At 53.3% G+C, this 24,757-nt stretch overlaps 1 protein-coding gene across 1 annotated transcript in view; it reads right to left on the reverse strand.

Annotated features, from left to right (window-relative positions):
- SORL1 (sortilin related receptor 1) overlaps nucleotides 1-24,757 on the reverse strand; it is an 89,022-nt gene that overhangs the window by 9,497 nt on the left and 54,768 nt on the right. Inside the window, exons 19-41 of the mRNA XM_049777911.1 lie at nucleotides 24,224-24,315; nucleotides 23,162-23,408; nucleotides 22,131-22,269; nucleotides 18,128-18,301; nucleotides 16,719-16,832; nucleotides 15,459-15,581; nucleotides 14,034-14,153; nucleotides 13,194-13,319; nucleotides 12,929-13,036; nucleotides 12,694-12,825; nucleotides 11,918-12,049; nucleotides 11,279-11,413; nucleotides 10,728-10,883; nucleotides 8,978-9,127; nucleotides 6,982-7,113; nucleotides 6,083-6,209; nucleotides 5,791-5,960; nucleotides 4,514-4,626; nucleotides 4,187-4,291; nucleotides 3,673-3,745; nucleotides 3,157-3,239; nucleotides 2,411-2,507; nucleotides 32-216 (exon numbers count right to left, since the gene is read on the reverse strand). Coding sequence (XP_049633868.1) covers nucleotides 32-216; nucleotides 2,411-2,507; nucleotides 3,157-3,239; nucleotides 3,673-3,745; nucleotides 4,187-4,291; nucleotides 4,514-4,626; nucleotides 5,791-5,960; nucleotides 6,083-6,209; nucleotides 6,982-7,113; nucleotides 8,978-9,127; nucleotides 10,728-10,883; nucleotides 11,279-11,413; nucleotides 11,918-12,049; nucleotides 12,694-12,825; nucleotides 12,929-13,036; nucleotides 13,194-13,319; nucleotides 14,034-14,153; nucleotides 15,459-15,581; nucleotides 16,719-16,832; nucleotides 18,128-18,301; nucleotides 22,131-22,269; nucleotides 23,162-23,408; nucleotides 24,224-24,315 — 3,033 coding nt within the window. The remainder of the gene's footprint in view (nucleotides 1-31; nucleotides 217-2,410; nucleotides 2,508-3,156; nucleotides 3,240-3,672; nucleotides 3,746-4,186; nucleotides 4,292-4,513; nucleotides 4,627-5,790; nucleotides 5,961-6,082; nucleotides 6,210-6,981; nucleotides 7,114-8,977; nucleotides 9,128-10,727; nucleotides 10,884-11,278; nucleotides 11,414-11,917; nucleotides 12,050-12,693; nucleotides 12,826-12,928; nucleotides 13,037-13,193; nucleotides 13,320-14,033; nucleotides 14,154-15,458; nucleotides 15,582-16,718; nucleotides 16,833-18,127; nucleotides 18,302-22,130; nucleotides 22,270-23,161; nucleotides 23,409-24,223; nucleotides 24,316-24,757) is intronic.

The raw sequence follows: 24,757 nt of genomic DNA on the forward strand, positions 1-24,757 counted from the left end.
TGTGCAGGGCAAGGACACAACGTCAACCTACCACATTCCTGGGCCCTGTCCAGGTGCACTCCACCGCTGTCTGGTTGGTGGCCTTGGCCTTGAGACTCGGGGCAGGAGGGCGGATGCCCTTGGTGGTGACATGAGCGAATGCCAATGGGCTGTCCCCCAGGTCTGTCTTGGCCCAGGCTGAGATCTCATAGGCTGTTTGAGCAGTGAGATTGGCCACTGTGGGACAAGACACAAGGCAGCCATCAGGTACAGGAACCCGGGTGAAGATGGACAGATGCCCCCTCAGTCCCACACAGTGGAATGAGACTCCTGGGGTCACAGAGCTCCAGGCCTCGGCAGCCCCCTCCCCCTGACAGTTCCTGCCAGGAAGCACTCTGAGAGGGCACTGGTGGGAAATAACTCAGTGCCTGGTTCTCATACCCACACACAGTCGGGGCATCTCTTGAGCCAGAGATGGGCACACAATAGCTAAGCAGGTAGGCCCTGGACTTGGTGTACAGTCACCCACATCTCCAGCTCTCCTGCCACACCCAAAGTCATTTCCAGGAATATTTAATGGCATACTAGAAAAGCTTCTGCATTTTGTGTTATGTGAGAGGGCAGAAAACTAAAGTAGAAGAGGCATCAACTTATGTTCATTTGTTTGTGTTTGGTTTGGGGCTACTCTGCAACCTGGTCCCTCCCTACAAGTACTACAGCTCCAGCCCTTATCCATTTGAGGTCTTTTGTTGTTGTTGTTGTTGTTGTTGTTGTTGTTTTAAAGTTTAAACAATAAAGAGATTGGTAAAGAGGGAAAAGAAGTTGGGGGGCCGGGAAGGTGGCACTAGAGGTAAGGTGTCTGCCTTGCAAGCGCTAGTGTAGGACAGACCGAGGTTTGATCCCCCGGTGTCCCATATGGTCCCCCAAGCCAGGGGCAATTTCTGAGCGCATAGCCAGGAGTAACCCCTGAGTGTCAAACGGGTGTGGCCCAAAAACCAAAAAAAAAAAAAAAAGAAAAGAAGTTGGGGCCAGAGGGATAGCACAGAGAGGAGGGCACTTATCCTGCATGCAGCTAACCCATGTTCAATCCCCAGCATCCCATATGGTCCCCCAAACTTGCCAAGAGTGATTCCTGAGCTCAGAGCCAGGAAGTAACCCCTGAGCAACACCAGATATGGCCATGGCCCAAAGATGAGAGAGTGAGAGAAGTTAATAAGAGATCTCTGAAATGTAAGGAGGGGGGATAGGCCTGAGAAAATGAAATGAAAGGAACAATTTCATCATTGTGCTAAGTTGCCAGGATTTCTGCAATATGTAGGTGTCCACATTGTAAGTAGGGGAGATGTTACTAAAAATCCAAGAGCAGGGAGATGTTACTAAAAATCGCCATCCACTGTGAGGGGAGGATACGATAGGACAGAGCCCTGGGAGCTAGAAGGACTTGGTTCAAAGTCACATTCTGTACTTTGCAGCATAACCGGGGCAAAGAACTCAAACTTCTGCCATTGATTTTCTAGTTTGGGAGGTGAGTATATAAATAAAATCACAGTGATGTGCAGCAGCTGACTGTTGTGTGAATAAGAAAATTGGGTCAAGTGCTGGGCACGATGCCTGGCCTGGAACTAGCCCTTAACCCATTGTCTCAGGCCATAACTAATAGGGTGTTTGTCCCATCAGCCAAGGATCCACCATTGAGACCTCAAGGCCGGTGGGGCCACAAGAACAAGAAGGATCAAGATCCAATTCCAGTGCAGCCCCTCTATCTCCAACCCTTGGTTCTACCCTGCAAAGCGAGTGTGTCCAGAGACATGGCACAAAGTGTTTTGTAGTATGACTCATTTATGAGTCAAATGCTAGTCAGGGCAAGAACCACTTTGGGGGAAAAGTCACAGGACAGGGCTTCACACAGAGGCTGGAAATGGGCAGGAAGAAATATTCAAGTCACTACCCACATGCCCTGGAAGTGTCTATCAGCAATGGCTGGGCCAGAACACTCTGGAATTGTGCGGCCCGTCTGCAGTGTCCTGAGACTTATCTGTTGCATAGAGAATGGGGTAGACCACAGCATTCCACCATTTGTCCCTTCACTAAACGACACTGACATCATATCCTCCATTGCTTCTTGTTGGCAAAGGAGGCAAGAGCCAGGACCAGGAAAAGAATAAGGAACTAAGACGGGGGACACACTAATCTTGTGTAGATGGTTCATCCCACGTTTCCTCCTCACATCCAGGGCCATCCAGGCTGGACTGAGGCTGGAGACCCACCAACCACAGAATGCTCCTCAGAAGCCGGGTGCTCACTCACTCATCCCCCTCACTCCAGCCCCATGCCCCCTCACACCCTACTGTCAATGCCCCCCCCGGCCTTTCCCAGGCACCCCCATCTCTTGCCCGGAAGCCTTTGCCCACTACCAGCTCCCCACGGCCACCTTTGTGGGAGATTGAGCTGCCCCGGAAAGTCAAGGTCTTCTTCTCTTGCTGGTGGCTGTCGAAGGCCCAGAAGAGGTTGACCACGTAGCCGGTGACCTGCCAAGGTCCGAGAGGAACATTGGCACCGCCCTCGCCTCCAGCAGCAACCCACCAAAAGACCTGCTTGGGCCACCCCAAAGCTCCCTGTTCTCCAAAAAGCAAGCCTGAAACAGAGATTGGGGTGGGGGCTACCTCCCCACAGCTTCCCCCTCTGTGGGAACCTCAGAGCTGGCACCCAGCACCAGGAAATCCAATAAAGCTGAAAATTACAGGGCAATGTAGTCTCTTAACACTGGCTCTCGATTTGGGCAGTGGCTGTGAACATTTAATTATACAGTTAAAAAAAGAAAAAGCACCGGAGGCGGGAGAATTTCATGCAAGTTTCCGCTTGTCCTTAGTGGGGGAAAGAACTCCCCCTTTCATTGGGGGTTCAGCTTCCTGGGTCAATCCCCCATTTGTTCTATCTACCTGACCTACCCAAGTTGTGGAGTGTCACCCCCCCTCCCACACCCACTCCTATATCTATGTCTATGTTACTTTGGGTTTGGTTTTGGGACCACACGTGGCAATGCTCAGAGCTCACTCCAGCTCTGTGCTCCTGGCGGGGCTCAGAGGGTGCTGGAGATTGAATTCGGGTGGGCTCCGCAAAGACTGTGACCTCCCTGCTGTACTGTGGTTCGGGACAAGCCCCCCCATCCCCAAGTACCTTGATGGTTCCAGCTGTGGTGAGGGTAAAGCTGAGGGAGTTTTCATTGTAGCCATCAATGTGGATCTGGGGCGGTGGGATCACTGTGAACAAGACAATACCGTCAGCTTAAAGAGCCCAAGAGGGGCAGGTGAAATGGCCTTTTTGTGGTGGACAAAAGTCCTCCCCCATTGTCCTCAGCCCTGGGACATACACTGGCCTGGCCCAGCCTCTCGGCCACATGGGGAAGTTTTGTAAGGCTGGTGACCCCAAAAGGCCCCATCATCTCAGGACAACGTCATGTCCCTGTCATATCCTGGACAGCTCTTGGGCCTGGGACAATTGAGGGCTCCACATAGTCCCTGCAGGGGTTGGGGGACTCTGCTCTGAGAGGCCTAATGCCAGACACACGAGTACTCCCATTAACCCAGCTCCCTCAACCCCCTTTTCTCAACACCAACTAGAGACACCACAGCACAGCACAGCTATCCTGGGGGGTCTTGACCCCCGAGCCACAGGGACCCCCAAGTCAGGTACCTTTGCCTTTGGTGGTGGTGATAGATTTCGAGTCACTCCAATTTCCAATCCCTCGGCTGGTCACCGCGGCCACCTGTTCAGATCAGAGGCGAGTTAAAAGTGAGTTGCCGATGGGGTACTGAGTCCCAAAAGGGGTTTCGATAGCAGCTGGATGGGGCCCTGGGGCTGAAATAGGGGGCTTGGGCCAACTTTATATAGCTACTGTGAATCAATCCTAAGTGTGGTGTGGAGAACGGATTCAGCAAGAACAAGTCTGCACTGATGTGTGACAAGCTCTCCTACGTGGCAGGCCCTGATGGCGGCTCACGAAGGAGGTGGCTGCCCGAGTCCGGGATGCCAGTGTTTACAGCAGGTAAAGCTGTGGCACTCTGAGACCCGATCATGGGAAAGGAAGCTTCCAGGCTCTCTGAGACATTCCTTGGAATGATAGAAATAGTTGCCTACTTCTTTCTCTTGCCGTGTCCCCACATGGATTCTGGGGTCCAAGGCCAGCAGGGCGCTCAAATGCACTCACCCTGACAGTGTACTGAGTGTCCACCAGCAGGTCCTTGATCTCCGTGGTGTTGCTGCTGGCCCGCTGGGAGGCCCACACCTTGGAGCCCATCCTGCTGTATTCTACCTGAGGGAGAAGGAGACCTTGGCGGGAAGCACCTCCCAGCAGCAGCCCTAGAGGCCAGAGAGGATGAAACGGGGGCAAGGGAAGGTTCTGGCCTCTGCTGCAGGCATACAAGGCTCCACCAACTCTGCTCTGAGATGGGCAACTGGCCCCCCGCCCTCACCTTCTGTTCTCATAGGCCCAGGACTGCCCCACTCTCGCCCAGGGCTACTTCAGGGTGCTCACGATGTACTCGCGGATGAGGCCATGGGTATGAGTCGGAGGTGTCCACTGGGCTCCGATCACGCCTTCCTCCTCCCTGTGCAGAAACAGCTGGAGGTCTCGAGGGGCATCAGGCACTGGAAAAGAGGCCCCAGGGCATTAAGGCCATCCAATCTGTGGCCTAGACAGGAAAGCAGCAGTTGCTGGCTGGGAGCTCTGGGGAAGCAGAGCAGTGAGAAATAGGCTGGAACCCAGAGACCCAGCTGGGCCCCTACCCTCCCTGGCCCCCAGTGGCAGGCCTTCTCTGTGAAGGGTAGAGGAGTGCAGAGAGCGCTTCTCAACCAGAGTGTTGGCCATGCCTTCAGAGCTGGCTCTAAGAGGTGGCAACATAAAGGTATTTTGGAAGGGCTGGAAAGATCGCTTTGCATGTAGGGGGCCGGGGCTTGATACTCCCAAGGTACCCTCTGAGCACCAAAATTACCAAAAAATAAATGCATATGTATTTTTAAAAAGTTTTAGTTATTTAAAAGAGAAACAGAAACAAAAGATACTTCTGGAATGTTCTTCAGAGCCAGAGCAAAAGATACAAGTGAGAACCACTTCGCTGGGGTTGACTCCAGCTCCATTCTGTGAGCCAAGGGCCACGGCTGGGTGCTCGGGGCTAGGAGGAACCATGGCCCTCTCTGTGGGTTCTCTGTAGGCAATTTTGTTTTTGTTTGATTTTTTTTTTTTTTTGAGCCACACCTGGCAGCGCTCAGGACTTACTCCTGATACTGCACTCAGGAATCACTTCCGGTGGTTTCAGGCACCTTATGAGATGCCAGGGATCAAACCCAGGTCAGCCACATGCAAAGCAAACATGCTCCCCACTGTCCTATAGTTCAGGACCCTCTCTGAACAATCTTGAGCAAGTATCATGGTACAGAGTGGTCCTAGCCACATATGGTTCCACATAGTGGTCATAGTAAAGAGGCTAGCAAAGAGTAGGGACAAACATGCCCAGGAGAAGCCCTCAGTCTCCCCGAAAAGTGCTCAAAGGGAAAAAAGAATAAGGGGGTCTCTCAGACACCTGGCCCTGCACAAAGAACTAAAATCTCAGAGGGAAAGAGGGTGTTAAAGTGAAAACCAGGGAAGGTGCCTGCTGTAGAAAAATAGTGTCTGTCTGCTTGGACAGCCAGAGCCTAGCCCCATGACTCAGGACATGTGCCACATTCACCATGCACAGCAGCTTCTGAGACCCCCCCCCCCATACCCCACCAGGCTATCCTGCACAGAACACACCCAGGCCCGGCCACACTCACGTCCTTCGGGCGTCCTGAGTGTCACAAAGTCGTTGGTGTTGTGGACCTTGTTCAGACACTGCACCTGAACTTTGACCTGGTACGTGGTGTCCGGCTTCAGCACCCGAAGCACCGTGCTGGTCTTGTTGCTGTGGGTCTCTAGGGCCTTCCACATGCTCTCGCCCACCATCCTGGCCAGCGGCAAGGAAATGAGAAGTCCATGGGGCCATGGCCTCGGGGGTGGGTGGACACGCTCCATCCCATAATGGGTCCCTGCAGTTACAGGGACGCTGGGGCAGAGAGCAGGACCCACCTGTAGTAGATATTGTACACGCACACGGCGGATGGCATCTTCTTGGGCCGTGTCCACGTCAGCGTCACTTCCCCGGAGAAGTCCGCTGTCCACTGCAGGTTCTGAACCTTGTAGACCATCAGGTCCGCTAGGGACAGGAGAAGGAGCACAGGGTTCACTGTGAGACCCTGGGGTCCACCCCTCACCCCAAGTGATCCCTCAGCACTGCCAGAAGTGGCTCCAGAGCACTGCCAGGTGGAGGACTTGTTTGTGTGTGTGTGTGTGTGTGTGTGTGTGAGAGAGAGAGAGAGAGAGAGAGAGAGAGAGAGAGAGAGAGAGAGAGAGAGAGAGAGAGAGAGAGAGAATGAGCCCTTGGCCAGCATAGGCCCCAACAGCTCCTGAAGTCTTGCGAGATTCTCACAACTTAAGTCAAAGCAAAACCAAAATATAGGGTGGAACTGGCCCTGGGCCGCTTTGGCACCTATGATCGTGTCGCTGTCCATCTCCTGCCATCTGCCCCATTTCCAAGCCTGATCCCGAAAAGACAGGGCTGGAGACTGAAATGGGGATCTCAGAAACCCCATTGCTGCCAATATCCCTTTGCAGCCCTCAAACACCCAGGCTAGAGCCTGACCCACTGGGGCAGTGACAGGCGGAAATTCTTACATGCGCCCAAAGACTGGGCCCTGAGTAAGTGGAGGGGGGGATGACCTTGGCAGATTCCATTGAGGTCTCAGCCCTTTTCATGGGGTGCTTTGGGTCCCCAGCAGGCCTGAGGAAGAGAAGTAACATGGCACATATGGAAGGGAAGTATGGGGCGTGCACACCAGCCCAAGGTCCTGGGGAAGCAGCTTTGATAATGTGGAGGTGGCTGGGAACATGGTGTCAGAGGTGGGCACAGCCTGGGCACCCCCACTTACCGCTGCATGCCTGCTCGTCGCTCTCATCAGAGCAGTCCAGGAAGCCATCACAGTGCTCAGACAGCGCCACACAGACCTCGCCATCCGCACACCGAAACTCCCAGCTGGAGCAGGCCAGGCTGCTGTGTGTGGCTGGAAGGCAAAGCACCACCGTCTCACCCACAAAGCACACACCCAGTGGTGCTCAGGGGTTCTGGGGCTCAGGACTGGAGTGTGTGTGGTAAGGCAGTGTGTCCTGCCAGCTCCAGAATGTGGGTGCCAATGTACGTGGCTCAAAGTCTCATTACTGAGACATCATGGCCACGAGCACTGGAAGCTTCAACACTGTTTCTAGGCCTTTTGCCCAGAAATAAAACAAGTTAACAGAGAGCATCCCTAAAGTCACAGGGTTCCCCCACTTACTCCTTATGTCTGAGGGTTGCGGCTTTGAAAAGGGGGGGGGGCTGCATGTGATTCCAGAAGGAGGGATAAGGAGAACACAGCACCTCCTTACATATAGCCAGACCAGGTTTGATCAGGCACCCCATCCAGACCCCCAAACCCCACCAGGAGTAAGCTCCACAAGGTATGGCCCCAATACAAACAAAAAAATGGAGGTGATTAAACTAGCTTCCTTTTACTTAGGAAAGAGACACATTTCTTTTTCTTGGAAGGGGCCCACACCCAGAGGGTGCTCAGAACCTCTGGCTTTGTGCTAAAGAGTCACATCCAGTAGAGCTCAGGGGACCCATATGTGGTTCCAGGGATCAAACCCAGGACAGCCACATACAACGCAAGCGACATTTCCACTGTGTAATATCAGTCTGGGCCTGGATTTCAGTATTTTTAAATGGGTTTTAGGTATTGGGAATGAGGTTGGAACTAAATGAAAAAATCCTAGAAATTATCACATAGAATTCAGTGGTCCTCAAACTATGGCCCGCGGGCCACATATTGTATTTGTATGTTTTGTTTCTTCATTACAAAATAAGATATATGCAGTGTGCATAAGAATTCGTTCATAAGTTTTGTTTTTACTATAGTTAGACCCTCCAATGGTCTGAGGGACAGTGAACTGGCCCCCTGTTTAAAAAGTTTGAGGACACTGAAATAGATGCACCATGGGCAGGAGGAAAGAAGGTGGGGGCATGGGGTGGGCAGCTCCCCTGGAGAAGCAGGAATAGGACCCGCCTGTCCTTGCCATGAGAGCCCATAATTCGTGGTGGAGTAAACTGGACCAGAACTCATGTTGGTCTTAATTTAGTGGCCAACATTCTTGTGTTTGGGACAGGCCCTACAGGCCAGGAAACACAACTCAAGAAGCCCATTGGACAGGCTATCATATCCAGGATGATGATACAACTTTTTTTTTTCTTTTTTGGTTTTTGGGCCACACCTAGCAGCACTCAGGGCTTACTCCTGGCTCTGTGCTCAGAAATCGCTCCTGACAGGCTCGGGGGACCATATGGGATGCAAGGATAAAACCCGGTTGACCATGTACAAGGCAAATGCCCTCATTGCTATGCTATTGTTCTGGCCCCTGTCTAGTTTTCTTGGTTGATGATTTTAGCACCATCTCCCTCATCAGCAGAGCAGGTTCGGAGGTCCCTACTGTTTCCAGAACCAACCCACTGTTTGTTGTTTTTTTTTATAGTTTGTTTTGGGGGCCAGACACAGAGGTAATTAGGCATCACTCCTGATGAGACTCAGGGCACCATATGGGATGCCAGGGATCGAATTGGGTTGGCCACATGTAAGGCAAGTTTCCCTCTCCACTGTGCTATCTCTCAGCCCCCAACATTCCATTGTTCTGTGTTTTAATGCCCCTCACTGCCTGGTCTGCTTGATGAGTGCAGGATTTGGTTTCTCTGTGCTGTTTTGGCTCTTTCTACCCCAAGAGAGAACAGGTGATGCTGTACAGGAAGGAGAGTGAGTGCATCAGGACCAGATGTGCAGCTGGTGCCCTGAGACCCTATGTCCTGTCCAGCCCCACCTCCCCACCCCTGCGAGCTCTCACGGCAGTTGGCCTCGTCTTGCCCATCCTGGCAGTCCTGATGCCCGTCACAGCGCTTCCAGTTGGGGATACACTTCTTGGGCTGCCGGCACTCGAACTCGAATCGGTCACATCGGCCCTGCCGGGCGGGGATAGAGGCCGCCGTGACATTTGCTAGAAAGAAAGAGTCCATATCAGTCCCGAGCATAGGATCCTAGCTACAGGCCCAGTGGAAGCTTCTGGCTTCTCTTGGTGGGATTCCCCAACCCCAAGGGCTCCACTAAAGCAGAACAGAGAGACGGGAGCTGGATCTGACCCCCAGAAAGCTCAGAACTAACCAGAGCATTGTCATGCACTTGCAGGAGGAGAAGAGGCACTTCAGAACAAAATCAGTTGTTCCTGCTTTTGGTTTTGGGCTACATCCAGCAGTATTCAGGGCTTACTGCTGGCTCTGTGCCCAAGGATCCATTGTGGCTCAGGGGACCATATGGGGTACCAGGGATTGAACTTGAGTACACTGCAGTCAAGTAAGCCGCACTGTTTTTTATCATTTCAGCCCCAGAATCTGCTGTTTCTGTCCCTGAAACAACTGAGTCCACATGCACAGAACAAAGACTTGGGAGGGAAAGCAAGGGGCCTCCTGCATGCTGAAAGAGAAGGACCCCAGGTCTCAGCCCCCTCCCAGAACCATGGCAGGGGGACCCTCATTTCCAAGGCAACATGTGCTGAGATTCCTTCTCAGGGGATGAGACCTACTGCCTTAGACAAACCCTGATAGGCCCTATCCCAAGACACAATTCCACAGGCCAGGCTTGCTGAGGAAAGGAGAGAGAGCCCAGTGGAGCCCAGGAAGAAAGGGAACTGGGAAAAAAGAGAGCAGAAGAAAAGAAGTTGGAGCCATAGCACAGTAGGGAAGACATTCGCCTTGCATGTGGTTGGCACAGGTTCAATTCCCCAGTCCCCTCTACGGTCTCCTGAGCACCATCAAAAGTGTTCCCCCAAAACTGAAGAAAACCTGAGAGCAGCAGCATTCTCCTAAGCAATAATGGGACAGCATCCCTATGGACATCCCCAGGCCAGAGTTCACCATCCAGCCCGGAGCACATGCAGAAATCACCAATGCTCACAAATAGAAGGGGAAGAGAATGGAGAGGTGAGGGGAATTGGCCATGCTGGGTGTACCTACTGCCCTGCATGCTTGAGCCTGGATAAACCACTCAGGAAGGGCCATAGCACCATATGCGACCTGCCTGCCACCATCTTCAGCCTTCCACATCCCACACCTACTGCGGTTACTGTGGTCCTCCACCTGCCACTCCCTGCTCAGCCACCAGGTGGCACTGTTTACTCTCTTTTTAGAAGACAGGAAAGGGGCCTGCCTGGCCTGAGAGTTCAGCACACACCAGTCTCCTCTGTAAGACCCATTCATTATTTTCTTTCATTTTTTAAGTTTGTGTTTGGTGTTTGGGACACACCCAGCAGTGCTCAGGGCTTACTCCTGGCTCTGTGCTCAAGGATTGTTTATGGAAATACCCAGGGGGATCACAAGGGGGATCCAACCTCCCCCACAGCACTGTACCATCACTCTGGCCCAGGCCTGCTGTCATTTTCCAGGGAGAAGGAAGCAAAGACAGTTCAGAGTTAGTCAGGGAACTGAGGGTGAGGAGTGGGGAGCCGGGTGGTCAGCCTTTCCTTGCAGAAGACTATGCAGATGGCCCCTGTTACGCCCCCCCCCCCCCCAGGAGGCCTCTGCAGCTAGGCAGGCCATGCTCACCGGGTGAAGGGCAGGCTTCCTCATCCGAGCCATCGGCGCAGTCTTGGTAGCCATCACATACCCAGCTGTCCATCACGCAGGCACCGTTGCTGCAGCGGAAGTAGTTGGGTGGGCAAGTGGAGGGCCCAGGGGTGGGCACAGGGACAATGTGGGATCCTGGAACACATACCAGGAAGGTGTCAGCACTGCTGCAGGGAGGGGCCCCAGACTGGCACATGGATGCTGGAGAGGCACGCTTTCCCAAGGGATTGGGCACCACCCGTCCTGGCTCTGGGCTGCTGTTTCTGGACTTGGCTTCTGCTAGCCAGGCCCAAAGAGAGATAGGAAGGGAAAGGCAGGATGGGAGTGACTTCCTGCGTGGTCAAGGGTCAGCAACTGCAGGTGCCCCGAGACCCAGTTCAGGGATGAAGATTCCCCCTAACAAAGTCAAGAGCAGACACGCTATCCACTCCTGTGTCCCCCAGACTCTGAACCCAGGTCCCTACTACCAACTCCCTGAGAAGTTTAGGGGAGACACAAGCCAGCTGCCCCTCCCCGGCCTGGCCACTCACCCCCACAGTCCGCCTCATCCGACCAGTCCCCGCAGTCATTCTCACGGTCACACTTCCACCTGTTGGGAATGCAGTGTCCGTTCCTGCACTGGAACTGGAAGTAGCGGGAGCAGTTGGGTGCCTCCGTGGGGTTCTCTGCAAAGAACAATTGTAAGCTGGTCACCCCACAAAGTGGGGACAGGAAATAGCCTCCAACTCAGCCTGGATGAAGCCCAGGACCAGCTCATTGCTGGGAGCTGTGATTGTAATGTAGGGGCATGCCCCCCCACACACAAAACACCAGCCACAGTCCCCATCCTTCCTTCTGTTTTTTTGTTTTGGGGGGCACACCCCAAAAACCTCACAGTGCTCAGGGCTTACTCCTGGCTTTGTGGTCATGAATCAGTCCTGACAGGATTAGAAGACCATATGGAATCCTGGGAATCAAACTTGGGTCAACCTGGCCGCGTGCCAGGCAAATGTCCTACCAGCTGTGCTCTTACTTCAGCTCCATGTCCTTCGTCCTACAGTCAGAATGGCCCTATGTGGGTGGACTTAATTCCCCACTGCAACTTAGGCACCACTTCCTCTGTATGGCCACTGCTAGTGCCAGATGAACCACTGGATCTGGAGATGGGCTATGGGCAAGTGCCCCCCTACCGCAGTTGGCTTCATCCGAGTAGTCCCCACAGTCGTCCATGCCATCACACTTCCAGATGAGGCTGACACACACGCCGTTCTGGCACTGGAAGCTGAGCTCATCACACACCTTGTGGAACTCGGGGTCTTGGGCTGCAAAAAGGGGAAGACATAGCCATGAGGCCCCACAAGCACTATGCGAGGGGCATGGGGTGGGGGGCCTGTGTCCAGCCAGGCCCCCGCAATGTGCAGCAGCAGCCAACCCACTGCCATCTACACTGTAGCCAAAACTGGGGGACTGGGGATAAGAGGCACAGATGTAGGGGCGGGAGAGATAGCATGGAGGTAAGGCATTTGCCTTTCATGCAGAAGGACGGTGGTTCGAATCCCGGCATCCCATATGGTCCCCTGTGCCTGCCAGGGGCGATTTCTGAGCATAGAGCCAGGAGCAACCCCTGAGCACTGCCGGGTGTGACCCCCCCCTCAAAAAAAAAAAAAGGAGGCACAGATGTGGGCATGTGGAGGCAAGGAGGAAGCCACTGCCCTAGGCAGGGACAACAAACACCCCCCGACTACAAGCAAAGGCCAAAGGTGATGGGCTGAACCCCGTTTTCCCCCATGTGAATCAGGGTGGGCCAGGCCATAGGGAGGCCAGGGGAGACTACAGCATGTCACCATGGGGTCCAGTTCCATTCTTGCTTGTTCAAGGCCCAACCCCACACCCTGACACAGTGGAGCTCAGGAAGCTACCCAGAGAAGGCTCAAACCCCAGACCATCCCCCTCCAGCTGCACTTACAACAGCCGGCGAAGGCAGGGTCCTCGTCCGAACCGTCACGGCATTGCACAACACCGTCACACACCATGGAGTGGAAGAGGCATTGTTGGCGGTTCTTGCACACGAAGTCCATGAGGCGAGTGCACAGTGGCTCTGTGGGGTGGGGAAAGGCATGAGCTGCACCCCATGGCACCCCCCAGCTCCAGAACTGTTGCCCTCTGACCCCTGACCACAGACAACTGGGCTAGGGCCTCACCACAGTGCTGCTCGTCGGAGCCGTCGGAGCAGTCCCGGAGGCCATCACAGTGTTTGCTGGACGGGATGCATGTACCATTGGGGCAGCGGAAGCCATTGCATTTCTTCTCTGCAGGGAAGAGTGGGGGCAGCACCTGCTGAGGGGCAGGGAGCAACCCACTGCTCCCCAACATCCCACAGCATAGGAGCCTGGATCCCACACAGAGTTCCACAGATTTCTGCCCACAGGCACATGACAGAACCCTACTTCTGGGCCCAGCACATACCACAGTTGACAGGATCCTCATCAGAGCCGTCCTGGCAGTCCATGTCCCCGTCACACGCCCACCGCTGAGGGATGCAGTGGCCATTACGGCACTGGAAGTTGGAGGCCTCACAGGTGTGGTAGATGGCTGTCCACAGAGGAGACAATTGTCAGGCCCACAGGACAGAAACATCGGTCTCATAGGGAAGAGACCCCGTCAGTCCCTCAGAGAAAAGACAGTTAGGCCCATGGAAAGAGATGATCAGTTCCACAGAGAATACAAAGTTAGAAAAGAGACTCCATCAGTCCCACAGGGAAGACTGTGTCCATTATATTATTTTTTTGTTTGTTTTTTTCGGGCCACACCCGTTTGATGCTCAGGGATTACTCCTGGCTAAGCGCTCAGAAATTGCCCCTGACTTGGCAGGACATGTGGGACACCTGGGGATCAACACCTTACCTCTAGCGCCACCTCTCCGGCCCTATTATTAGTCCATTATAGCAAAGAGCCCATCAGTCAGTCTTCCCTCAGGGAAGAGACCCCATCCCCAGAAATGCCACATGATAGCTGAAGGGTTAAAACCGAAGTTTCTGGGAGCAATAGTAAAAAGGCTTCTGAATACACAACCACCCAAAATTAATTCTGTGAATTAATGAATCAATCATGAATCCAGATTGCATTTCTGAGGCAATCAAAGGAACATGAGTAAAAAGGTTTCCGTGGCCCCTGCTTGGGTGGTGGACAGTCAGGATGAAGGAAGTGGGCTCCCTGACACCTCCGCATCCTCAGCTCTACAGAAACCCAGCCTGATACTGCCCAAGGTTCAAGTGAATTCTCAGAACCAGCATGGCGGGTACTGACCAGTGCACACGGCTTCATCCGACCAGTCCCTGCAGTCATTGTCGCCATCACACACCCAGGACGCGCGGATGCACATCCCTGAGCTGCAGTTGAACTCGTCGCTGCGGCACTGGTGCACCTCTGCAGGGGACATGTGGGGGCATGAGGGGACAGCGGTTCAGTGTTGCCATCCTTGCCAGACCCTGCCATCATCCAGTTCCCATCCTGTCCCCTCTCCATGCTGTGACTGCAGCACCCCCCCCCAATCATGGCTTCTCCAATGTCCACAGGAGACAGTGGCTTCCACAGGATGTGAGGCCCTACTGTTCCAGCCAGGGGGTGGCCACAAACCCCTGGGGAGCCAAGCCCGGGACACCTAGTCTGAACAGGAAAAGGGGGACTGCAACTGTGGTCACAGAGTGGGCTACGGGAGGAGAAAGGCAGGGAGAGACACACACACACAAACCACCAGGCTCCACATCTTGTTTCCCCTCCTCTGCACCATCTACAGTCGGGCAGGCACTGGGCAAGACTCCAGAATGATAGGGCATGATAGGTGAGAGACACCATCTGCTCCCCATCTAGCCCCTTAGGATGTCCTTAAAGAAGGGCCCTGACCTCTAGGGACTTCAAGCAACCAGTCTGGAAAGTAAAAGCACTGAGTTATGGGCCGGGGAGATGGCCCAAGGGCTGGAGGCACAGACATTGCATACCCCAGGTCCATCTCCAGCATCGTATGGTCCCCACTAAGGACTGCCAGGAGCACCCCCAGGCATGGTACCAAAAAATGTGAAAATCAATGAAAGAATGGAGCTAAAGAATAGTTATTACTGGGCTGGAGCAATAGCACAGTGAGGAGGATGTTGGCCTTGCACGTAGCCAACTCCGGTTTGATTCCTGTCACCCCGGAGGGTCTTCCAAGTACCACCAGGCATGGTGCATAAGAAAAAGTGAAAATCAATGAAAGAATGAAGCTAAAGAATCCTTATCACTGGGCTGAAGAGACAGCACAGTGAGGAGGGTGCCAGCCTTGCGTGCACTCTACCCAGGCTCCATCCCTGGCATTCCACATGGTCCCTTCCCCTGAGCGTTGCCAGGAGTGATTTCTAAGTGCAGAACCAGGAGTAACACTGGAGTACCAGCAGGTGTGGGCCCAAAACAAACACACAAAAAAGAATCCTATCGCTCCTTGCATTGTGATAAGGAGTCCTTATCACAATAGAAGATCTTTCAATTCTAAGTATGAGTTTCCAGTCAGAAAACATTAATTCCCTCAATGCCTAGAGACTATACACTAGTCACACAGGACTGACTAGACTAATCAGGAAAGAGAGAGAGAGAGGGTTCACAGAGGGGCCATGGCGGAAAAGCTTCCACTGATGTGGATTCAGCCAGAAACTCGGTGCCCCATAGAAGGGACCAACCCCAGACATGGCGTCCCCTTACCACAATGGCTCTCATCACTGTTGTCCCCACAGTCGTCCTCCAGGTCACACTTGTAAGACAATGGGATGCATGTCCCCGACTCCTGGCAGCGAAACTGGGTGTCCAGGTCACACACAGTGGTGGCTGCAGAGGGGGGAAATGCAGTTCCTGAAAATGATGGACCCCCCCTGCAACCACTACAAATGTCCCATCTGGAAAGTCAATATAAGAATGAGGTGGGGCCAGAGCAATAGTATGGTGGGGAGGGTGTTTGCCGTGCACATGGCCAACCCAGGTTCAATCCCCTGTATCTCATATGGTCCCCTGAGCCTGCCAGCACTAGTTTCAGAGTGTAGAGCCAGGAGTAACCTCTAAGCATCATCAGGTGTGGCCCAGAAACCAAAAAAAGAAAAAAGAATGAGGGGGCTCTGGGATATAGGAACAGGGGTAAGCACTTGCCTTGCATGCAGCCAATTTGTTTGGTCCCTGGTACCACCTGCACACAGAACCAGGAAGGGCCCACACACCAAAGAAAAGGTGAGGTGAAATGACAAAAGGTCCAAGGAGATGCTCAAGAAGCTGGAGTCCCAGATTAGATCATTGGCACGAACTAAATGCTCAAGAAAGGGGCTAGAGAGATGGTACTGCAGGGAGGATGCTTTCCTTGCACACGGATGACCCAGGTTCAAATCCCAGCATCCAATATGGTCCCCCGAGCCAACCAAAGTGAACCCTCAACACAAAGCCAGGAGTGAGCCCTCAGCACTGTCAGGGGTTGCCCAAAACCCAAATAAATTTTGGGTTGCAACAGAAGTAAATGTGAGTCCAAACTCAGCTCCTCCAGATTTCAGCTCAGGGAAGAGAGAGCATATGGCCAATTCCAAAGCCGTCACCTCCAAGGGAGGTCCAGGTACAAGAAATACTTCCTGTGGACACCAGGCGGCAGCACAGCACTGCAAGCCCAGAAAAAAGAGGGCATTACTGAGATGGCTTTGGGGAGCAGAAAGGGGGACTTGGGAGGGGGTGTCCTGGCCAATCTCCTCCATGGGAGACACAGAGGGAGCCTCCCCAGACACCATCTGTCCTGTCCTTAGGTGGTGACTTGATTTTTGTGTTGTTCTTTTGGAGGGGATGAGGTTCAGTTTGGGGGCCAACCCCCAGCAGTGCTCAAGTAACACTGGACCAGGCCCCGATCCACAGAGCCAGCACCCTGAAAGCCTCTGAACCCTGGCCTGCTGACCACACTCTCCCCCAGACACAGACGGCTATGCCACAACTCACGGCAGTTTCTCTCGTCGCTCATGTCCCCACAGTCGTTGTCAAAGTCACACCACCAGATGCTGTTGATGCAGTTGCCATTGCTACAGCGGTACTGGTTCCGGAGACATGTGTTCTCTAAGCCAGAAATGGATGTTCAACCATGCTACCCAGCTCTGGCCCGTCTCTCTCCACCTTTCTTTCCCCTGGGGTGCTCAGATGGGAGGGGGCAGCATGCAGGGATGCAGGAGGGACCACAAGGATGAAATCTACTGAGACCCACGCAACCCTTACCCTACCCCTCATGACAGCCTCAGGTAAGGATGGTGAGCCCAGGGTTTCTTCTGGGTCAGTCTGCCAGGGGTCTCAAACTCGCAGCCTGCGGGCCGTTTGCGGTCCTCCGTACAACATTTTGTGGCCCTCTAGAGGAATCTTTTTTTTTTTTTATTTGTTTGTTTGTTTTAAGTTGTTTGGGTCACACCCCCCAATGTTCAAGGCTTACTACTGACTTTGCACTCAAGGATCACCCCGACTTTGCCTCCTGCGGCCTCCAGGTAAATTGAGTTTGAGACCCCTGGCAGCACACAATGCTACGGGTGCAGACACTCAGGTCTCGACAGATGCATGGTTTAATCTTCCCACCCAGGCTCCTATCAGACCCATTGAGGCTTCTTGCCCCTTCAGAGCAGCAGGCAGATGGGACCTCCCTCCTAGAAGCAGTGTCACTAAAGTGGGGTGAGGGACATGGCTAGGCCCTTAGTCTGAACATGGAAGACCTGAAGGGGGTTAGGAACCCACAGCCCCACAGTGATGTCCTGGGTCTATGGGCAGATGCGTTTATTTCTCTTTTGGAAGCAAAAAGCCAAGTGGCAATATAGGAGGCCACTCAGGGCCTCCCCCAGCGGTGCCAGGGATGGAGTCCAGGCCTGTGCTCTGACCCCATTACCACCATACCTGCACATCTGGAGGAAGTGAGGCCCCCTCTGGGACTATTTTGGTGGAGGCAATCAAGCCTCAATGGAGAGGGGAACATTGCAACAAGTCCCCTTCCCAGAGAGTCCCTGACAGACACAGACAGGAGCTGGGAGTTGGGATGGAGTCAGAAACATCGGGCAGGAAAGGAAGATGAGGGGATAAGCAGATGGGAAATGCAACAGCTTGAATTCAGAAGGAAAGTGCTGAATCTGGCAATGTCCCTCAGCAGTCTCCATGACCCCGACTGGACACTGCAGGTTTAGGGGGTGCAGGGGAAGAGCATAGAGGGGGCCTGCTGGAAAAAACCCAGTTGGGCCAGAATTGGTGTGACCGCCGGAGGCTAGAGGAAGATGAGGGGGCATTTGATGAGAGGGAAAGAAGCAAGAGCAGAGGAGTTTGAGTGTCTGGGGAATAAGAATGCGGAGGGTCGGAGCAAACAGACAGCTGAGGGGGTATACCTTCCTTGGTGCAGGTGTTGTTGCTCAGTTGGTAGCCCCTTGGACATTCACACATCAGCTCCCCCGATGGGAGGACATGGCCCGACACACCATCTGGACACCTGCAGCTCCAGCTCTGGTTGGCCTTCGGCAGGCACAGCAGGCTGCAGGGTCTGGACACACAGGCATTGCTCCCTGCAGAGGAGAGACACCGCTGGGTAAATACCCAGCGCCCTGCTGGTAGGTAAATGCAGACAACCCTCCTGATGATGGATGAATACTGCCCCCTGCTGGTAGGAAGAAGCAGAGAAGAGACACTGCCCCTTGATGGTAGGCAGGCAAACATGCAATAAGCACAACAAAGAAGGGGCTCAAGAAGGACAAAGTCAGTCAGGTTAGCTATGGGGTCACTGAACTTACAGATATCCCCACTCTGAGTCCAAGCAAGGGCCTAGCCTTCATCTGGCAATGCAGGTGGATGGAGACAGAGCTGGTGTGGACACCAAGAGTGGATGCCCTGGCATAGGGGCATACCAGTCTGTATATGAGGAAGCCCTGGCAGAATAGCACACACCCCGTTAAAGGACAAACATCCAGGTGCACACACACACCCAAGGGACAGACATCTGGGTTCTGGCTACCTTGATGACCCTTGGCACTGAGGCTCAGCTGGCCACTGTCTCCAGAGTGTCATTTGGATCTGACTCTCCAAAAACAGGCAGAGCAAGTCCCCACCCTCTACATTGGCTGGGACAAAAAAAGAATTTCTCAGCCCTGCATCTCCTTGGTGTGGACATGGGAGAGGAGCTCATCTGTGGAAGCATGAAACTTGACATCCACCTTCAGGCCATAGAAGCACCTCCTACGTTGTGAAGTGAGTGTTTTCTCTCCAGGCTGACTGTGCCAGAGAACCTCAGATATCTTGGTCATGCTCCTTCCAGTGCCATTCTGATTGCAGGCTGGAGGGGGTGACGCTCTTTACAAGTGAGGGGACAGGGCAGTCACCAGCTCTGGCTGTGCTAACCCCTCGCTGTGTTGAACTGATATGACAGAAACAAGACTCCAGGACCTGAGAGATAATGCAGCAGGTAGGGTGTTCACCTTACAAACAGCTGACCTCTCCTGGGCCACACACGGTGTCATTCCCCAAACACCCTCACTCACCACACACACACACACACACACACACACACACACACACACACACACAAATATTAAAAGTATTTTCTTAGTCTTAAAATAATGAATTAACTCCCCTCCCCCCTTGGTTTAGAGGACCAAGGTAGAGAGTATTAGAATCAAATACACAACAATGGGGACAAAACCAGGCAAAGACAAGTTCCAGGCAGGCAGGAAAAAGCTCAATCAACCCCCAAAGGTTGAATTACCACAGGAAACAAGAAATGAACAGGTAAGGGCAGGGGAAATGTCACTTCAGCCTGCTCTGTGCTGTGCGCAGAGACTGCCTCGTCAGATCAAATATAGACCACCTCGAGAGGTAGGACAGCAGGGGAAGGGAAGGCTTTGTTTGCTTTGTGTGCATCTGACCCAAGTTTGATCCCTGGCATCCCATATGGTTCACGGAGCCCACCAGGAGTAATTCCTGAGTGCAGAGCCAGGAATAAGCCCTGAGTATCACTGGATGTCGGACCTCCCACTAAAATAAAGATTGCCAGAAGCTGCCACTGAGGAGAAACAACTCAAAGGGGCCCAATCTGTATTTGTACTTCAAGTACAGGGGGGCACCCAGCATTCCCAGAAATGGAGTGGACAGGACCATTTCCAAAGCACTCAGCTCTAGGGGCTTTTGATTTAATAGTAAAATGGCACGAGTGAAATGTGACCATCATCTTCACCCACAGAGAGAAGGCTGCCATCTGACACCTGTCCAACAGGAACAGAAGCCCATATGGGATGTTTTGCACTAGGGCAGGAAGAGATGACGCAATGACAGAGAAGGCCAAATTTGAGGCCAGTTCCCTGAGGCACCAGGCCTCAGGGCAGAGCAGGAGAATGCAGTTAAAAGTTATAGGACAGGACAGCAGAGATAGCTCAATGGTAGAGCATTAGCCTTGCATGTGGCTGACCCAGGACAGACCGAGGTTCTATTCCCAGCATTCCATACGGTCCCCTGAGCCTGCCAGGAGTGACTTCTGAGCACAGAGCCAGGAATATCCCGAGTTCTGCCGGGTGTTGCTCCCCCCAAAATGTTATAGGACAGAAAAGGGGATCACTATGTCCCCTAGAACCAGGGAGATCTGAAAGTGCACTCAGCTGACCCGTGTCCCCTTGTGCTGGTAACTGGTCTTACGCACAAAGATCAGCAGCCTGAAGAGGCCAGAGACTGTCCAGTACTTGATGCCCAGCACATCCACATCACGTACTCTGGGCATCCCCAAGTCTCCTCTTTGGAAAATCCCTCCAGAACCAGTGAAGGAGCCAAGAGGGCTATTATCTCGCTTCATTATCTAAATATCCTTGACAATTAGCAAGATCAGTCGACCCCGCCATATAACAAACGTCTGCCTCTCTCACTGACATTTGGACACGCGCCTGAAGCAGGCACTGAAGAAGAAAAAAGTTTAACCCCTTGCAGGATCTGCTGCATGCGGCCCCTCCAGGAAGGCCTGAGTCAGCAGCCCTGCAGAGCAAGACTGTGGCGCTGGGCAGCACAGCAAAGGTCAGGCTCCTACAGTGTCTCAGAGATAGGGCCCCCTCGGGAATCGAACCCTGGCTCCTGCTGGCTGACTGCAGGGGGACCAGAGCACAGGGTTTCTTGGGCTTCACCAGATGCCTCCAGATAGTCACAGCAAAATAAACAAGTAAATAAATAAATAAATAAATAAATAAATAAATAAATAAATAAATAAATAAATAAATAAATAAATATGGGGTCAGAGTAACAGCACAGTCTGGAGGGCATTTGCCTTGCATGTGGCCAATCCAGGTTCGATCCCCGGCATCCTATATGGTCCCCCAAGCCTGCCAGGAGTAATCACTGAATGCAGCCAATGTGGCCCAAAACAAAAACAAAACAGAGTCACCAAATGGCCAGTGACCTGTCACCCACTGTCTCCTCAGCAGAGCCGGCCCTGAACAGGCCAACGCTCCAGCTATGAACTGAAAACCCAGAAGCTCCTGGTGGGCAGCACTTAATCCTTTTGAGATCAAAGAGGCTGCTTCAGGGAATCCTGATCTTGCTCAGGGAGGAGGTCAGGAAGCCCCTCAGTGTCCATGACGAGGATCTTGGTCAAGGACCCACAGCCTTCTGCCTTCTGCCTTCTTGAATCCTCAGCCAACAATCCTTAAAGCGACTCCTGTCTACATTCGCCAGCAAATCTCCTCAGATGTGCTGAGAGCACTTCCTGGGTGCTTCCAGGGCTGGTGGTAAAAGCAACTGCCTGGGACGCAGGGGGCCTGGAACTCAATCTTCAGCCCCCGACACAACTACATGACACCCTCCAGCCCCCAGACTTGGGCATGACACAACAACAACAACGAGGAAGGGGAAAAACAAGAGTTAGCCTCAGAAATGCAAGGGCAAAGTGTCACTGCAAGCAGCCCACACATCTGCTAAGCCAGCAGATCCCTTACAGCATCACCCACCCAGCCAGGCAGCGGAAGTTCAGCAGCAGGCTGTAGGGCCTGGGGACAAGCAGATATAAAGGATCAAGGCCCATGTCTAGAAGCGACTCCCTTCCACGCCCGGTGCTGAGGCTTCAACCCACCACGACGCCAAAAAGGGATTAAAGCCACGTGCCAGTCCCCAGAGCCACTTTGCAGCCAGGCCACCACCCAGGAAGGGACTGAAGGCAGGGGGACAGCGTCATTAGCTGCCCGGCCCCCCACTTCACACGCAAGAACATGCCGCCTTCCCGCTGCTGGTGTGTCATTAGGAAAGAAATTAAGATGTCATTAGGAGGAAATTAAATAACGGGCATGTTGTCGTGACAACAAGGGAGCAGGCTGCCAGCTCCCACGTGGAACGGAGACTGCAGCTGCCATGGGAGGTGCCAGGGCTTACCGGAGATCTTGCCCTTGTAGAAGAGCTTCATGTCCATGAGCCCCGTGAGCTGGCTAGCCAGGACCTCCACCTCGGACCCACTGGTCTTGGAAGTGCGGAAGATGCTGAGTTGGGACCAGTCGTCCCAGTAGATTTCATTCTGCAAAAGCAAAGCTCTGCCCATCAGCTCGGCTCTTGGGGCCCCTGATTCCTTACTGGGAGAATGACAGATGTGCATACAGAGGACATGGCAGGTTTCCAGGCTGAAGGAGCCATCTAGAATGCAGCCATGGGAGGTTCTGTCCCAAGCCTACCCAGATGGCCACGTTCAAGGGACCCCAAAAAGAAACCACAAAGGTCGACCATGCCATCTGTGTTACAAGTTGACCGAGTCAGGCACATTCATGGTCAACCTAATTTATGTTCAAGGTTGATCATGTCCCTCCTGCTCCCTTGGAACATAGGGAAGAGGTTTGCCCCATGGGGGAAATGAAAAAACCAAGAACTGACAGGGGCCAGAGTGAAGCACAGCGGGGAGGACATTTGCTTGCATGTGGCTGATCTGGGTTCAATCCTGGCATCCCACATGGTCCCCTAAACACTGCCAGGAGTAATTTCTGAGTATAAAGCCAGGAGTAACTTCTGAGCACTGCCAGGTATAGCTTAAAAACCAAACCCAAGGGGCTGGAGAGATAGCATGGAGGTAAGGCGTTTGCCTCTCATGCAGGAGGTCATCGGTTCGAATCCCGGCGTCCCATATATGGTCCTCCCGTGCCTGCCAGGAGCAATTTCTGAGCCTGGAGCCAGGAATAACCCCTGAGCACTGCCGGGTGTGACCCAAAAACCACAAAAAAAAAAAAAAACCAAACCCAAATAAACAAAAATACACAAGTCAGAAAGGATCCTAATAAGGGGCACCCAAGATTCCCCTCGGGTGGGAAATGACCTGGACCAGAATCCCCCTGTCCCCACAGCTCAGCACCCCACAGGGGCTGAGCAGACCCTCTCAATTTCAGAGACAAACCGAATGTGTGTCTCTGCAGGTCACCCACCTTGAAGACAGCGATAGCATAGGGGTGGGGGAGGTTGTCCAGAATGATGGAGCGCTGCTGGCCACTGAAGGCCACCCGTTCGATGCAGTCCAAGTAGGCATCTGTCCAGTAGACCCACTGACTGTCCACTGCGATGCCGTTGGGCCACTTGACATCCTCGGACACCAGGCGGTGCACAGCGGAGCCGTCCATGTGGCTGCGGTAGATGCCTGGCTTCGTGTCGCCCCAGTCTGTCCAGAACATGATCCTGTCCCGGGGGCCAGGACACACGGCCGGTTAGGCCCAGGTGGCAGGGCCTAGCCCTCCTCCTAGCAGCAGGGATGTCCTCAAGAGAACTGTGATGCATCTGCTGTGAGCCCCAGCACCCCCACTCTCTGACCAGAGAATCCCAGCTTCACTAATATGCAGCTGGGGAAACTGAGTATGCATAGATGGGGTAGAGATGCTCTCACAGCAGCCCCAACTAGCAAAAAGTACACACATACACAAACACACACACACACACACACACACACACACCAATAGTGATCAGCAAGATACATAGTAAAAAATTGTCACCTGGGCTAACGTAAATGTCAAAGTAAATGATCTTCAACACACAAAATTCTTCCCAAAAAACAAACCATGCAGGGCAGATGGCCCAAAGGGTTGGAACACAGGCTCAGCTCCCCTGAGAACACCGGTTTTCAAGCCCAGCACTGCCTGGTCTCTCCAGGTACCGAGCCAAAAGTAGGCAGGATCCAGAGAAATGGAGCAAAGAGACAGACAGCAGCAAACATGCACCTGGATTCTAAGTGCAGAACAAGGGATGTCTAAGGATGGGGAATGAGGTAGTGAGGGTAGGTGGCACCGACCAAGTATTAGGTGGGTACCAGCGGGTGAACCTAAACTGCTCAACCACACAAGCTACCATCAGCCATGACAAAGTCCCTCCAGGAAAGCACAAACTCTCAGTCTTTTTACACCCAGTTACAACAGTGAAAAGTGGGGCCCTGACCAGTATTGCCATGGACATGAGCAGCACAACTACAGTGTAGGCCGAGGGCCCATGGTGCCACTTACCCTTCCTGGGGCAGGAGGACCAGCGCCCGGGGCCGGTCAAGCACAGAGGAATTGAGGAGTGTGAGGCGGAAGTCGCCATCTGGGTTGGCTACCTGACAGAGAAGAAAACAGGGTTCGAGGCACCTTTAAAGGCACCCACCCAGCTTGGCCCTCTGAGTACCCAGACCAGTTCACAGATAACATGGTGTGGCAATGGTTCCTCTCAAGATCCTTTGTAGCTACTGAACACCCCCCATAAACCCTAGGACACCCCAACTACACTTGGAGGACCATGAGCAATGACCCTAAAACCCGTGATCGCAGCTGGTCCCTCCTGAGGAATTCCCATACTGCTGGTTCCCAGAGAAACCGGACATGTTGGCCCCATTCTTGGGGCCCCCTCCAGCCCCTACCCCTAGACTTGGGACAGCACAGGGAATTAAACACCTCAATCTTCTTGATGTTTTTGATTTTGGTCCACATCTGGCTGTGCTCAGAGGTTACTCCTGGCAGGCTCAGAAGACCATATGGGATGCCTGGGATGGAACCCAGGTC

The sequence above is a fragment of the Suncus etruscus genome, chromosome 8 (assembly GCF_024139225.1).
Source record: "Suncus etruscus isolate mSunEtr1 chromosome 8, mSunEtr1.pri.cur, whole genome shotgun sequence".
Taxonomy (NCBI): domain Eukaryota; kingdom Metazoa; phylum Chordata; class Mammalia; order Eulipotyphla; family Soricidae; genus Suncus; species Suncus etruscus.